Here is a 16,364-nt window from a genome sequence, read left to right as displayed (position 1 = left end):
TCAACAACTGTTTCGATAACAACTCTTTGACAATCGAAAAAGCTCGCAGCTCTTTAACATCTTCAATTCCTTCTAAATAAAGAACATGACTTAACATGACTTGATTTGATGTTATGGTCGGGGTGACTATTGTTCCCAATGATAATCAAACAGTCAGAAAATTTTAAGTCGAACACTTCAATGACATCTTTCTGCATGTATCCAATGCATGGTAAAAATTGTATCTTTGTACTTTGTAATTTTACGTCTATAACATCCTACACTACGGCATAAAACGACCAATTTGGAGCTCCAAAAGCACCGATAGCTGATATTCCGGAGTATTTGTCGTATTTCTTCGGTTTAAATTCGGTTCTCTTAAAACAAATTGAATTCGAATGAAACAAAATTTAATTTAAATGGATCCAAAAGTCTGATTGCAAGCACCCCAATTTTCGATGTCCGGAACTTAAAGGTTAGGCAAAATAATCGCCTGTGACCTGCAGTAGGAATCAGAAAGCTCTGTTAGTGAAAGAACGTTCTTCGAGACTAACGGGATAATTACTTTAACTTTAGCTTTAACACTTTACCTTAACTTTACTTTAACACTTATTAGGTATTTAGAGAAGTAAACTCGTTGAACTGTAAAAAATCTGCTTTTCACTAAAGAATGCAACATAATAATATCAATTTTTAATTGAATTTTTAATTGAAAACAAGCAAGTAGTTTAAAAGTTATGCTTTAAAAACCTGTTTTGACAAGGTAATAATTATCGCCTATTTCTTAGAGATGGCCAAACCGATTTATGCGCTATTAGTCGCATTTGAAAGATAATATATCCTAATAGATCACTATTGAATGGTTTTTTGATTGGACGTTTAATTTGAAAGTTATGAGCAACCGTATACACCACACCAAAATTAACAATAATTTATAATGATTTTAACCAGGATAATTTACCTAATTTGAATTATTTTAATAACAAACGAGAGGTTTTGACACTACGAATATATATGCAAAATTGCATAAGAATTGGTTTTACCGGTTAATATGTTTACCCTTCGAACACTCGCGCCAACTTTTGTAACACAGTTACTCGCGCGCACAATAGCCCCAAGCCAAAGAAAACGTGTGCACTAGAGTTTTGACTGGGAAAACTTGGTTTTAGGTTTATCGAACCTTTGGAAGAGTTTCTTAACATTGAAAGCTCTATCGTCTGGTGGAATTTAAATTTTGATTAAACCCCCTAAAAGTGAAATAAAAAAATTTTCTTCAGTGTCAATATAACACATTGATGTGTTTTGCAAAGTTATAGAGCATATTATTACAAGAAATTTTGCTAAAGACAGTAACCTTCTATCTCTGCAGCGAAGATAGAAATATCTTATTCATTGTATATGAATTTGTAAAATCAGTTTTTCTATTTTTGCTCTTTTTGTAATTGTTGTATGATTTTTTCACGTACTACAAAATTGTACAAATATTAAAAAAATGTTTGCTTGTTTAGGATCTGTGGAACTTTGATTATAAAAAATACTCTAATTTTGACTCCGCATTACTCGACTACCAGCAGACGGATACATTTTAAACATTTTACATTTGCTGATAGTTTTACTGCATAAATTTTCCCAACAATTTAAATTATTAATGCATTGAATAATTATGATATTTTGCTCACAATAAGTTTGTTGAAGAATATACGTTAGTTAGAAAACGATTTGTAACTTTATAACAATATGGCGTTGAAAAACCTACACGTGCTGTATAAAATACAACAGCGTGAGTAACCAAAAGTTAATAAAAATTGATGAAAATTATTCAAGAAAACTCTATTGATGTGAGTCAAATAGAATGGCATTACAGGAAACTATGCATAGTTCAAAAACCTATAAACTAGACCTTTACTAGACAATGTATATGCTAAAGGATAAGATTTCCACTTACAACTTACTTTTATTTGCACTTACTCAGATTAATAACAACTTACTTATCCTTACTCGGCAATTTCATGAAAAAAGGATCTATCGAAATTTAAAAGTGTTCCTATTTTGTTCAAGTTTTGTAAACTTATTCAATTTTCAAAAATTTTATGTAAATCAACGCACTACGCAACGATAACCAATAGATGAATTATGTTCCGAAGACGTGTCGATTTCTATCTCAAATAGCAAGTATGACCGTATAACAAAGGTTCCTTTCACCACTAGGTGGATTAAATCGGGTTTTGCTTATAACTTTTAACCCTTTAAGCCCGAGCCCACACATTCGTGTAGGTGAAACATGACTACTTTTAAAATTTTTTCCTTTCCTTTCTAAACGTCGTACTTTTACATATAGGGCACCAATCTCTTGTGTAAACATCGTTACTCGTAGAAAAAATAGAAAATGGCTGAAAAGAAGTTTTCTTTTGTGCTTGGGTTGATTATTATCTAGTCTTCAAAATCTTGTGAAAACAGCAAAAAGTTTTATCTGTCGTATTTTCTTATTGGATCCGTTATTTAGAAATTGCTTGGATAAAAAATTATTGGTAATAAGTATTTCTAATTAATGTAATTAAAAATTTACGGCAAATAACTTTTACAACTTACTTATGCACATTGTTTTGCATACCTACACAATTGTGTAGGTTCGGCCTTATTGTATACCTACTTTTACCTTTACGTTCCCGCCGGGACTTCAAAAATTAGTGTACATGCCGTTACACTTTTGTCTCTATCTTTACTATTTTTTGATCGATTTTTATACAACTTGTCTTCAAAGAACCACCTTAGATTGCCCTTCAATGAAATAATATATTAGGAAATTTTGAATCCATTTTCCCGGAAATATTCCAGATAGCAGTGGGATTACTTTTTACGTCATAAGTAACAGATGAAATAAAACGAAATCTGCTGCTGCCATCTCATTTTGAGTCAATAAGAATAAATACATTATACTGTAGAGCAGCGGTTCCCAAATGGGGGTTCGCGAACCCCCAGGGGTTCGCCAAAACTTTAGTTCGCTGCAGAATAGTATAGGGAAATCCGTCAGGGGGTACGCGAACCGAAAAAAGGTTGGGAACCACTGCTGTAGAGCATTCGTTCATGCTCCACACTACAGAACTTCCGTTTAGAGTACCACCGGAACCTAAAACTGGTCATTTATAAATTGTAAAATAAAAAAGAAGTGTTCCAAACGATGTATTCAACTATGGGATTTTCTAAGACAAATTGTTGAATCAACATTTAAATGTTTTTAAGCCAATCTGGACGTTCCGGTATATCTGTTGTATTAAGGTTAGTAAAAACTTAACTTGCAGAAAGTTGCGTGCGTGTATTTCCATAGCTGCGTAACGACCGTTCCGCTGCTCCAGAAGCTGAAGTCTATGAGCCTCGAAGCGATGATCTCGCTCTAAACTAAACAGGGTCAACCCTATTCGATTCTGTGGACTTCTTTACACAAAATAATTAAGTTTTCATGTTTTGTTTTTTCAAAACCTGGCTTGGTATAGTCCAAAAAGGGTTAAAAATGTTAAAAATAGGAGAAAATGAGCAAAATGGGGCACTTCCCGATGACAAACAGGAAAGCGGTGGGCACCATGCGATTCTCCGGAAAATTTTACATAAGATCACCTACATTTTATCAGCCAGCGGCCATATCTTAATTGCGTCCGTTTTTTCAGCTCATTTTTGCCCATAGTGCAATGGTATAAGATAAGGCCGAACCCACACAATTGTGTAGGTTGCTAAATTTAGCAAACATTTATTGCAATGTGTAGAATACACCGGTTTTGGTATCTCGAGAGATAAAAAAAATTATATTGATCCAAAAACCAAAAATATCGTAACTAAAACCCTCCGTGCTTAAAGGGTTAAACGAAACGTATCACGAAACAACTCAATAGTGATCTACTAGACAATAATACCTTTCAAACAAAAGTAATAGCGAATGATTCGGTTCAGCCATCTCTGAGAAGTAGGCGATAGAAAAAATCATTACATACACACACACACACACACACACACACACACACACACACACACACACACACACACACACACACACACACACACACACACACACACACACACACACGCACGCACACACACACACAAACACACACACACAAACACACACACACACACAAACACACACACACACACACACACACACACACACACACACACACACACACACACACACACACACACACACACACACAAACACACACACACACACACAAACACACACACACACACACACACACACACACACACACAAACACACACACAAACACACACACACACACACACACACACACACACACACACACACACACACACACACACACACAAACACACACACACACACACACACACACACACACAAACACACACACACACAACACACACACACACACACACACACACACACACACACACACACACACACACACACACACACACACACACACACACACACACACACACACACACACACACACACACACACACACACACACACACACACACACACACACACACACACACACACACACACACACTGGGATCGCTGCAAAGGAAATGTGCCTTTACGAAGTCAAAGGTAGAACGCATTGCTACAAAGTTACACAATGCAGCCGATGAAAAAACTATTCTCAACGAGTATGTACTGGAATCTTATCTACGAACGGTTGATACAGCGTACAACGAAATGAATGAATGACAGATCACATTTTTCTCGGTGGATCCCAACAGTCAAAATAAAGAAGAGGAAAAATCAGAGGGGTTGTGCACAAGACACGACCGCACAGGTGACGTAGGACCACGTAAGTCTCTTTGTAGCGATAGTAGGATGTATCCATGTATATAATAATACGATTCTTCATGTATACAAGCTACATCCGTAACGGTCATCAAAGTAGAAACATTGTATACATTCAATCCTCAACCGATTTTGGAGTTATATCCATGAATTGATTGAATCTATTTTATTAAAACGAAACCAAGTTAGTAACTAAACCAAACAGTAAATAAATTTGTATGATATGTTTCTACGTTGAATAGTGCTTTTCCTTTGGTAATCGGTAGACGGTACGCGCGAGTTTTCAAAAAGTTGAAAATTTTACGCAACTTTTCTGCGGCTTATAAAAGGACACGGATAAAGCATTTACAACCTGCAGACGTATTGGAAGTCGCAGAAAATGTCACCTGTGACCAGAAAACTTATTGCCGTCATTGGTTGGTCGTCCGCAATGGCGAAAAATTCAACTTTTCCCTCGTTGACTGTTAATTATGGTATTAACTGGGCAAGAAAAAATAATAAACTCTTCAATCGTTGTGTGGCCCTTAAAAGAACCGATTGTTTGATTATCATTACTCCTGCTTGCAATAAACTTGCACTAACGCATTTAACGTAATTCTCTGTTCGGTAAATTGGAGTACCGATAACCGCTAACCAGGCACGGCTTGTTGCAACAGACCAACCGGAAAGCCTCAGCAGCTATGCGATCAACGAAACCGTTCGTGTATGGTCCTGAATCACGATGAAATACCACTCCAAGTGGCCAGTTGCAAGTGACGTGGGATGCTTCTGGTCGTTTTGTTGTCGCAAGCAGCATATTTCCTGCCAATTCCAGGACTTCAGCAGCCACCTATGCCATCACGGCAACGAAATGAACCACCAGCAACAAGCGAACAAAACCACGAGGTGATCGGTCAAAATTATTTGATAAGAAGCGAACAATCAGATCAATCTAAATTAAATAGAATTTACATCTGTGAGTGAAAATTCCTCAAATCTACATGAACACATGTTTCGTTCTTAAAAGAACGGTTTTTCGACGTGATATGCTGGAAATTTAAGCCTTCTTTTCCGTCTTCTTGGGCAGCAACAAAACAGTTTGGATGTTCGGAAAGACACTTCTCATAGCAGCGGTGACACGGGACAGCAATATGTTCAACTCTTCGTTGTTGCGGATGGCCAGCTGCAAGTGACGATAATTCTGATCGTTTCGTTGTCGCGAGCAGCATATGTCCTCCCAATTCCAGAACTCCTGTCGCCAGATATTCCATCACGGCAGCGATCATTGAGTGCTCCAGCTCCAACACCTCGCTTGGTGAATTTGCATGTCTTCGTTGCCTTATTCGTGGGAAGCAGCAACAACTGAAGCTCAACAATTTTCGATCGGATTCTATAGGGCGTAAATTAAATACAATCATAAGGAAGCTTAACCCATAGCTTATGTCGTGTACATTTCTGTCATCCGTGCTAGGGAAGCACTGACGAGGGAAGGCAAAAATATGAAAATAATTCAAATTTTCAAAATCAATTCACAAACAACAATTTTTCAAATTCAATTTCAAAAACAAAATCAATAGTTTTCTATATTTTCAATATTTTCAATCGATTTCCCGATCAATTGGTGTAAATATCTGGGAAATCTATTGAAAATTGACTGAATTATAAGCCGAATCGTGAAAACGCGTTTCTACTTTGATGACGTCATTTCCAACAACCAATCACGAAGCGAGAATTCTGGTAAAACATAGGTTCATTATTTTCAATTTTTCAATAGTTCAACATCAAGAATCCAAACTTTTCTTTATTTGTGTCAATTCTTAGAAGATTTTCCAATCGATTGGTGTAAGAATATTGAAAATCGATTGGAAAACCGCTGAGCTATTAGCGCTCAAAACCTTTCATTTTTCGTGACGCTCGCATTTTTCGATTTTTTGGAATGACACCCTATTTCAAAACTTGCCGTAAGACGTAGTCCTACGTCAAAATATGTGGAGTTTGAACAACAGTATACGGCAGCTCGTGCGGAAATCTGCAGACAGTTGGATTGGATAAAAAATCAAAGGGAAATGCGGTCAAATGCTCAATTACAGCTGGTTCCCAGTGTACCACACCTGATTAGTTGGTGATAAAATAAAAAGTATTTTAGCTAGAAACGGTGTGTTTTCTGTATTCCGGCAAGTCTTCAACGCCCTCACCAACGTTCGACGGCAACCCGGAGCATTGGTTTAAATTCAAATCTATGTTTTTGGCTATCATGAGAAAGTGTCCGTCCGAGGATGCAACTACGTAGTTATATCATATAGATAAGTGTCTCGTAGGGAAAGCCGCCGGTGTAATCAATCAACAATTCATCAATGAAAACAATTATGACGCAGCATGTAATTTTCTCCAACAGTGATACGAAGACAAACGGAAGATAGTCGATATTCACGCTAGTCGACTACCAGGGTTGCCACATGCACAGATTATTCTGTGTTTAACAGATATTTGAAAGAAATCGCGTGTACAGAATCTGTATGCATAGAATACAGATTTTCGCCAAATTACACAGATTAAACAGATTTTTGAGCTTTTACATGAGAGTGAAAGAGACGGAAATAGTCAGCAAAATGACTCTCTATCTCTTTCACTATCATTGTTTTGCATTGGACAGATTTTTGCACAGATATTTTTCCTCGCCGTACAGATTGTCAGATTTTTCCAACAAAAAGCACAGAATTATATGTGGCATCCCTGTCGACTACTACAGCTAAAACCAATGACACAGGAGAGTGGAAAGCAATTGAGGGAGCTAATCGAAGAGTGCAAACGACACGTCGATTCACTCAGATACCACGGGTACGACGTACCGGGCCTCTCAGACATTCTGTTGGTAAATACCATCGCTTCAAGGCTTGATTTCGAAATCAAGAAGCAGTGGGAAGCAAACAACGTCCATGGAGAGATTTCCACATATACAGATACGATCTCCTTTCTGGAGAAACATACACAAGTTCTTGAGAGCGTAGAAGTCAGCTACCAGAAAGCGAAGCAAAAATCTGGAACACCAGTACTAATTCAAAAGGAGCAAGTAAAATCAACCGTTCTTACCCAAGTAGCACACATTAGGTCCATCTAGTTGAAGCAACCGAATTACGACTGAAATTAGTCATAATTCAGTTACCACAACTACTTTGTAACAACCGTGCTAGTAGGGTACTGCTGTTAACGAAATGAAGTTTGTGTTTTGCGAGAAGGCTCACTACAATCATCAACGTGAAGAGCTGCTAAAACTTTCTGCTATCCTCTGCTATCGACAGAAACGCAAAGGCGATGCAAGCCGGCGTTTGTTACAATTGTCTGAGAAAGGGGCATATGTATGACAATTAAGCATTCGTGTCGCGATTGCAACAAACGACATCATTCGGTTTTACACATTTATTACACGAAATCGAGTGATGATAGGGTATATTGCTACATTGTCGTAATTGCTTATTCCCGCCCTATCCAACACAAATTATTAAAAATATCAACATTTTTATGACACACAATGCAAAACTAGTTATTCCCTAATATTTGAGTTAGTTGTCAATCATACGCGATCAATCAAAGTGAGCTGAGATCTATTTAAATGCTTTTTATCATTAAAGAAGTCCTACCAGCCAAATTTCCAACGTTTTTTCGTGCGACGAAGAAGACAATGTCGACTAATCGTGTTAATTTCCGTAATTCATAAATGAAAGTAACTCACGCAAGGCTTTGTCGTTATTCTACAGCCAGGAAAACTTGCCTGACTTGCAGAAATGTTGTAGTCAGTTGCGTAGTTTCAATAATATGCTTTAATAGTCGCTTTTCAGTGATTTCAAAGTTCACGGATCGGAAGGTAATTGTGTTTTAGTCAAATCAGCACAAGAACTTTTGGAGTTTTCATTAAATCCATCCAACAAATGATGAAAATTAGAATGGCTTTACTTATTACAACGGGAATTAGAAAAAAACACTATGTCTAACTAAATAGTGTTTGATGTTGAAGTAAAATTTGAGGCGCTAGTAACATTCATTCGAAAATAATTAAATATTCTCAACCCGTAGTCTCAACAAATCCTATATATGCTGCATGTAGCATGTATACATGAAAAAACGTATTATTACATGCATGGATATATGCTACTATCGCCACAAAGAGACTTATGTAGTCCTGCGTCACCTATATGCGGTCGTGTCTTGTACACAACCACTCTGATTTTTTCTCTCGCACTACTTGCGGTACAAGCTGAGATTGAGTTTTCCCCCATTAAGGGGAAACCGAAAGTGGCTCAAAGATGGCTGGATAAATGGCTACCATTCGAAGCATGTATTGTTTTGCGCCTTAAAAATGCATCTGTATTGGCAGAGCACGCTTTCGCCACGTAATCAGTGCTTCCAGCGCTGTTATAATGTCCTAAAACTTGTAATTCAATTTATCGATCTGCTGTGTATCAATAAACGCTCAGCAAAACATAATTGCTAATGGAAAATAAATTTAACTGAACATATCGATCATTACGTGTTCATAAAAGCGACCAATGTATAATTTGGAATTAGTTAATAGATATTTGGTTACGCACATATTTCGTTGAACTAGCGATTTCCGAAAAAGCAACAACACAGTATCAAAGTTTAGAGTGAAATAAACAAACAAAACGCAAACGCAGGAATCAAAAACGCAATCCGATGCAAGCGGATTAATTAAACATCCTAGTGATCCTACGCATTATTCAGTTGCTGCTGTTAATTTTGATTGAATTGGAATGCCTTGATAAAGAAAACAAACCCTTTTTCGGGATGTTTGTAGTCAGTGCGGTTGGCTGCGGATCAGCTGTTTATGTTTGCAAGCTCCCCTATTTGACATATATTACCAATACTAATGCAATATTCAAATAAATGTTTAGGTTTTTAACGAACACATGAGATGTACAGTACAGTGTTTGTCGCACTAACACAATAACGTTAGCCACTTTCGGTTCCGCCTTAAACGAAGAGTTTAATAGATCTCCTGTCGTACCACTTTCGGTACAAACCGAACACCAGCAGGTCAGCCTGCTGGCTGTATCGGGGTTGCGTTTTTCTCCCGGTGTCGGTCTCTTATAACATGCAGTTTACGGGAGGAAAGCTGTTCCAGTGGCTATCAGCAGATACGATGCGCGCTAGCACTCGAACTTCAACGAATTAATTCGTACTGCAGTAGGATTCCAGTTTTTTCGTCTGTTTCACAGCTACACTTTGCCCGGCCAACGGAAAGACGATGGAACCCATGAACTTTCTGGGTTCAGTGGCTGAAAAACGCGACACACCACTCCCTCCCAGGTTTGCCACATGCGCAGATTATTCTGTGTTTTACAGATATTTGAGAGAAATCGCCTGTACAGAATCTGTTTGCATAGAATACAGATTTTCGCCAATTACACAGATTAAACAGATTTTTGAGCTCTTACAATGAGAGTGAAAGAGACAAAAATAGTCAGCAAAAGAACTCTCTGTCTCTTTCACTCTCATTGTTATGCATTGGACAGATTTTTACACAGATATTTTTCCTCGCTGCACAGATAGCCAGTTTTTTCCAACAAAAAATATAAAATTATATGTGGCATGCCTGAGTCCCTCCTCTAGAAGGGGTGGTCCAATACAAATGAAACACAAATTCCTGTATAACTCGAGAACTAATTAAGTAAATGGAGCCAAATTTGGTACGAGGGGTTTTTTAAAACAGGATTTTTAATATGGTGATTTAAGACCCCTCATCTCTCGGGAAGGGTGGGGGAGGCTCGTACAAATGAATCAGAAATTTCTGCATAACTTGAGAATTAATCCAACTCAAGAAATTTTAGACTGTTCCATAAAACATTAGTCAATAAAAATACTAGCAAAATCTACTTATAATACTTATAACTACTTGTAACACTAGATTTCGCGAAGTAATATTCGGCGAAATATTATACAATCACAGCGAATATTTTAATGCTATCAGCTTTATTTTATCTGTCGTAGCAACGGGAGGAGTTGTAATCTACTTTACTACGAAGAAAAAATTGATTTGATTTGATATTTATGTTTTGTATATTAAACAACCCATGGCTTCATAGTTGACTACCAAAATGAATCATCAAAAGTTGAAGTGGATGAACTCCTCAGAAATCCTCCTCAGAAAGTTCGTCTGAGATTTACAATTTATGTACAACACAGTTTAGTTTGTGGCGGAGTTGGCTGGGACAGCTAGTATAATATATGTATAGATAGAAGATATATTAAAATTATGAATAACTGTTACCTTGTATCGGTAGTCTAGTAGTTTCACAACCAGCTTCATCGGAACCATCGGTACAATCATGCTCATTGTCGCACACTTTGGTATTCGGAATACACTTCTCTTCATCGCAATTGAATTCGTCATCTGTGCAGTCTATAACAAAAGTTTTGTCAAAGAAATAATATTATATTATATTTTAAATTAATAGTAATGAATGAGCGTGAAAGACATTAAAAATAACGATTAACAGATAAAAAACTGAATTCGTTTATAGATTTACAGCTACGTCTAGTGATTTGAGAATGGTCTTTTTGATGGCTTATGTGTGAAACATGGTTGTAAATATGACGAGGTAACTATTACAGGACAAGCATTTAGTTCACTCTAAAATAATATATTTAAAGGCAAGACATTCAAAATTATTTTCTATAAGCAATATGCGTCATTCCATCTCAAACGTACACAAAAATCGGAAAAATTGGATCCGACCATCAGCGATTTCAACCAAAGTCGGCATAATTGTTCATTCCGACCCCACAACCAATTTCCCAAAGTATTATGCCGATTGATCAATCTCCCTAGCAGTGGCGCTACTTCCTTTTTTACAGATTTTCAAACAAAGTAATTTTTCTAATTTAAATATCTCTGAAACAGTTTGATGTGAAGACATGCCAATATACTTTTTCTATTGGCTTTTGGTCGCGCAATCGAATCATGTTATCAGTTTTTATTTAGTTTGTTAACATCATACATTTTTTTGCAATTAAAAATGAAAAATGCGAATATCTCAAAACACCCCCAATTTTATTTTCAAATAAATATGCTCAAAATGTTCGCCAGAAAATTCTACATAAGAATCACTTAACTAGAAAAAACAATATTGGTAGTTTGGGAGATATGGCGTTTTGAATATCTGGGGCATGCATAATTCTATCTGAATTGTTAGTGAAAGAACGTTTAAACACGTCTACCTGATGCTTCCGGACATTTTCATGGCTAAATAATGAATTTTAATGAAAAAGATGCATTTTCCACATAGAATCGGCATAATAAATTTTGATGTTCTGGATACTTTTGTATATATTTAAATAAAAGCAACAATTTCGAACAAATTTTTATATTTGTTATTTAAGTGTGCTAGTTTTTTGAGCAATATAATGCATTGTCATGTCGACTAATGTGGTATTTCACTCCCGTGATCATTCGAAACTTCGTAGTGATTTGACCTCTGAAAATGGCTTTATTAACACTTTAGTGTACTACGGGAAAAACTAGCCTAAAAACGAATGAAATTCAGAAACGGCCTGCCAACTGACAAAATATAAGTATAAAATATAAAATTAGGGAACGTTTGTGCACCACGCGATTCGCCGGAAAATTTTACATAAGATCGCTTATATTTTATTGACTGGCAGGCCATTTCTGAATTCCATTTGTTTTTGGGCTAGTTTTTCCCGCAGTGCAATAAAGTGTTAACAAAGCCATTTTCAAGTTTCGAATAAAGACGGGAGTGAAATACCACATTAGTCGACGTAACAATGCATTATATTGCTCAAAAAACTAGCACACTTAAATAATAAAACTATAAAAATTTGTTCGAAATTGTTGCTTTTATTTAAATATATAAGGGAGTGTCGTCGTGGTTAGGCCACGTTTTGGCGTTCGCCCATAACTTTCGTTTCAAAAGGACTTTTGGAAATCTAAATACATCGTTGCAAAGGTCTAAGAATAAGGTATATTTCCGGAAAGTTTTGAGCTGATCGCTTGAAAAATAAAAAAGTTATAGGCATTTACGTGAAGAAAAAAAATGCTGTCATAATCGGACCATGCTGTACAGATTGGGCCACCGCAGAACATCTAAGACATACGTATTGAAATCCTATATAGAGACATGAAAAGAATGAATTCCGTGAACAACGGCTCATATAGGTACAAATACTCTATTTTTAATTGCATTATGCGAAATTCTGGCGATCTTGTAAAATCAATATTGCCACAATCGCCTTTTCCGAAGTGTACAACTACAATGAAAAAAAAAAAAAAAAAAAAACAATTAAATCTAGGTTTTTACCGTACTAATTTTGCTTTATTTCATCACATTTTACGTGATTGACATTCTCTAACGATTATTGCGCTTAAAATTATGGTGGCCCAACCATGACTACTCAAGTTGCCCGACCTTTACAAATAGCGCTCTTCTAGTATTTCAGCTTAGCCTTCCCAAACACCTTGCTGGAGGGGATTTTTCTATAGTCTTCGTGTGCAGCACAACACACTTTATACATTTTCAAAATTTATCTCGATAATTGCATTTCATGAATCATTTCTTGAAGAAAAGTTCATTGCGCCTTGAAAACTTTTTTTGTAAGATTCAGTCACTGAATTCAGTACGAGTGTTTTGAATACACGATTGAAACTCACAATATTGTGAAAAGTTAGCTATCACAGTAAGAAGTTTTACAATGGTTGTAGCATAGGTATCATAAGTTACTAAAACTGTAAAATCGTGATGGCCCGACCATAACAGTGACCCGACGATAACGACAATACCCTACAAAAGTATCCAGAACATCAAAATTTATTATGCCGATTCTATGTTGAAAATGCATCTTTTTCATTAAAATACATTATTTAGTCATGAAAATGTCCGGAAGCTTCAGACAGACGTATTTAAACGTTCTTTCACTAACAATTCAGGTAGAATTATGCATGCCCCAGATATTCAAAACGCCATATCTCCCAAACTACCAATATTGTTTTTTCTAGTTAAGTGATTCTTATGTAGAATTTTCTGGCGAACATTTTGAGCATCTTAAGGCCATTACAAATATTTTATAAAGTTTTTGTCCTTCCGGTGTTCGGCCACGGAAGGGGGGGGGGGGCGAAAAAAAAACAAAGTGAATTTTTTAATCGAGCAAAAAAAACATGGATTTTAAGAATTTTTATTTAAGGTTTAAACGTGAAAACCGAATCTATTCTTGCTAATAATATATACGTTATTATTTTCTATGCAAAAATATATGAAAAAGAGACAAAAACGAAGGAAAATTTTTTTGGAGGATTTTCAGAAATTCCATTGCTCGAATTTCCATTTCTGTTTCGTGCTAGAAGCGTTAATTCAACTCGGAGACTCATTTTTCGAGTTTTTCAGACTGTAGAGCCCACAGACAATTGATTTTATAAAAAAAAGGAATTTGACTCATCCTACAAATTATTTTTTTGTCCCCCGATTTTTTAAGCCAATTTCCAAGGGGGGGGGGGGTGACAAAAACTTTGAATATGATTTGCAATGGCCTTATTCGAAAATAAAATTGGGGGTGTTTTGAGATCTTTTTCGCATTTTTTTATTTTTAATTGCAAAAAAAAATGTATGATGTTAACAAATTAAATAAAAACTGATAACATCATTCGATTGCGCGGCCAAAAGGTCATAGAAAAAGTATATTGGCATGTCTTCACATCAAACTGTTTCAGAGATATTTAAATTAGAAAAATTACTTTGTTTGAAAATCTGTAAAAAAGGAAGTAGCGCCACTCCTAGGGAGATTAATCAATCGGCATAATACTTTGGGAAATTGGTTGTGGGGTCGAAATGAACAATTTAGCCGACTTTGGTTGAAATCGCTGATGGTCGAATCCAAACCTTGTGTACGTTTGAGATGGAATGACCCATATATGAAATCAGCAAACAAAGGGTTAGATCACGAACATAATGTAACGAAACTAAACAAGCTAACTTCAACAAATTAAAAAACCCACATAAACAATCAACTGGATCTTCATCTTCTCCATTAGGACAATCCTGCTGGCCGTCGCACTTTTGAACTTCACAAATAAAAACATTGGTTTGACCACACCGAAATTTATCATCCCCTCGACATTTGTCTTGTGCATTGGTTTGAGTTTCTCTTGGATACTCAAAATTTTTTTTTGTGGTTTTCTTACTTTTATTGTTTGAGTCGTTGACTTTTACTTCATCTTCTTCATTGTAAGATAAAGTATGAACGGGTTTTGTATTATCTAACATTGATAGCGTGTATGCGTGTTCAGTCGTTGGTGGTTTCTCGGAGAATAAACCAATTGTTTTATCTGGATCGGGTTCTGCATAGTCTGAACAAAATAAAAGTTTAATAAATATCATTGAGAGATGTAAACATAAACATGCGTAAATATATCTAAAAAGTTATGCGCATATATATAAGTTACAACTTTAGGGTTTCGGATAGTCTTTTTAAAAAACTACGACTAATCGCTTTGAACTCTAAACTAGTAATGAATCGTTTATTCAGATTTTCCTATAACACAATGTATTCCTTATCTATTCTAGCTTTGCCCTAACTTCTAATGTAGTTATCGTCCGTCCGTCATTTGTCCCTTCGTTGCATTGTGGTCCATTGGTATCTCCTGTACTTTCCTGCTTTGCGGATGTTTAGCATTATGCAAATGCAGGCTTGGCCTTTCCCAAGTATCTTTCCGAGGAAGTTGGTTCGTTGTTATCTCCTGTACTTTCCTGCTTTCCAGATGTTTAGCATTATGCAGATGCAGGCTTTGGCCTTTCCCAAGTGTCTTTCCGAGGAAGTTGGTACCGCCTTATCAGCTAAGTCTGTTATGTAGATGCAGCTCTGAGAGCCGAATAGTTTCTTCTGTAACTACTCCACCCTAAGTTCGAATCGTCCCGATTTGAATGCTTTGGTTCTGTCCGTTGTTGTTTTAATTTTCTTCCTTCCTTGTTTCCGGGTTGATATGCTTACGGTTTATTCGGCGAATTTGAGGTTGTCTCATTTTGACTATGATGCATGTCAGTACACTCAAGTACTTTTTTACACGGTTTGTTTTTTCGAATATTGAGAACGGGGCTATTTAAGGACCATTCATTTATTTCTCAATACGTTTGGGAGAGGCCCGACATTCGTCACGTATTTTGTAAATGGTCCCTAAATTGCACCGTTCTTGAGTAATCGAAAAAAACAAACCGTGTAAATAAAGACTCGAGTGTAGTATGGATCCTAAATAGATACTAAAAAAATCTGAGGGGTTGTGTACAAGACACGACCGCATATATAGGTGACGCAGGACTACGTAAGACTCTTTGTAGTGATAGTAGCATGTATTCATGCTTGTAATCATTTGATTCTTCATGTATACATGCTATATGCAACATATATACATGCTACATGCGTTGTATGTAACATTTATCAAAGTAGTAACATTTCATACGTTCAATACTCACAAGATTGTGCATTTGAATGCAATTTAACAAAATCAAGAACACAAACTATTACTTTCCTGCTACCTTACAGAAATTAAAGATTGTTTTTATTACCCATGGTTCCCCAC

The 16,364-nt window shown here is 36.4% G+C and overlaps 1 protein-coding gene across 6 annotated transcripts in view; it reads right to left on the bottom strand.

The window, feature by feature from the left end:
- The window catches only part of LOC128742843 (basement membrane-specific heparan sulfate proteoglycan core protein), a 1,551,467-nt gene that overhangs the window by 1,385,672 nt on the left and 149,431 nt on the right, over nucleotides 1–16,364 (bottom strand). For 5 of the 6 annotated variants that reach the window (XM_053839324.1, XM_053839321.1, XM_053839325.1 and 2 more), the window contains 2 exons: nucleotides 14,787–15,137; nucleotides 11,049–11,180 (listed from right to left, as the gene is read on the bottom strand). In XM_053839324.1, the coding sequence (XP_053695299.1) occupies nucleotides 11,049–11,180; nucleotides 14,787–15,137 (483 nt within the window). The remainder of the gene's footprint in view (nucleotides 1–11,048; nucleotides 11,181–14,786; nucleotides 15,138–16,364) is intronic. The other variant, XM_053839326.1, reaches the window with a different exon arrangement.

This window comes from Sabethes cyaneus, chromosome 3 (assembly GCF_943734655.1).
Source record: "Sabethes cyaneus chromosome 3, idSabCyanKW18_F2, whole genome shotgun sequence".
Lineage (NCBI taxonomy): Eukaryota > Metazoa > Arthropoda > Insecta > Diptera > Culicidae > Sabethes > Sabethes cyaneus.
Note: the sequence above shows the minus strand (reverse complement) of the source record. Positions and strands in the feature narration are given on the sequence as shown.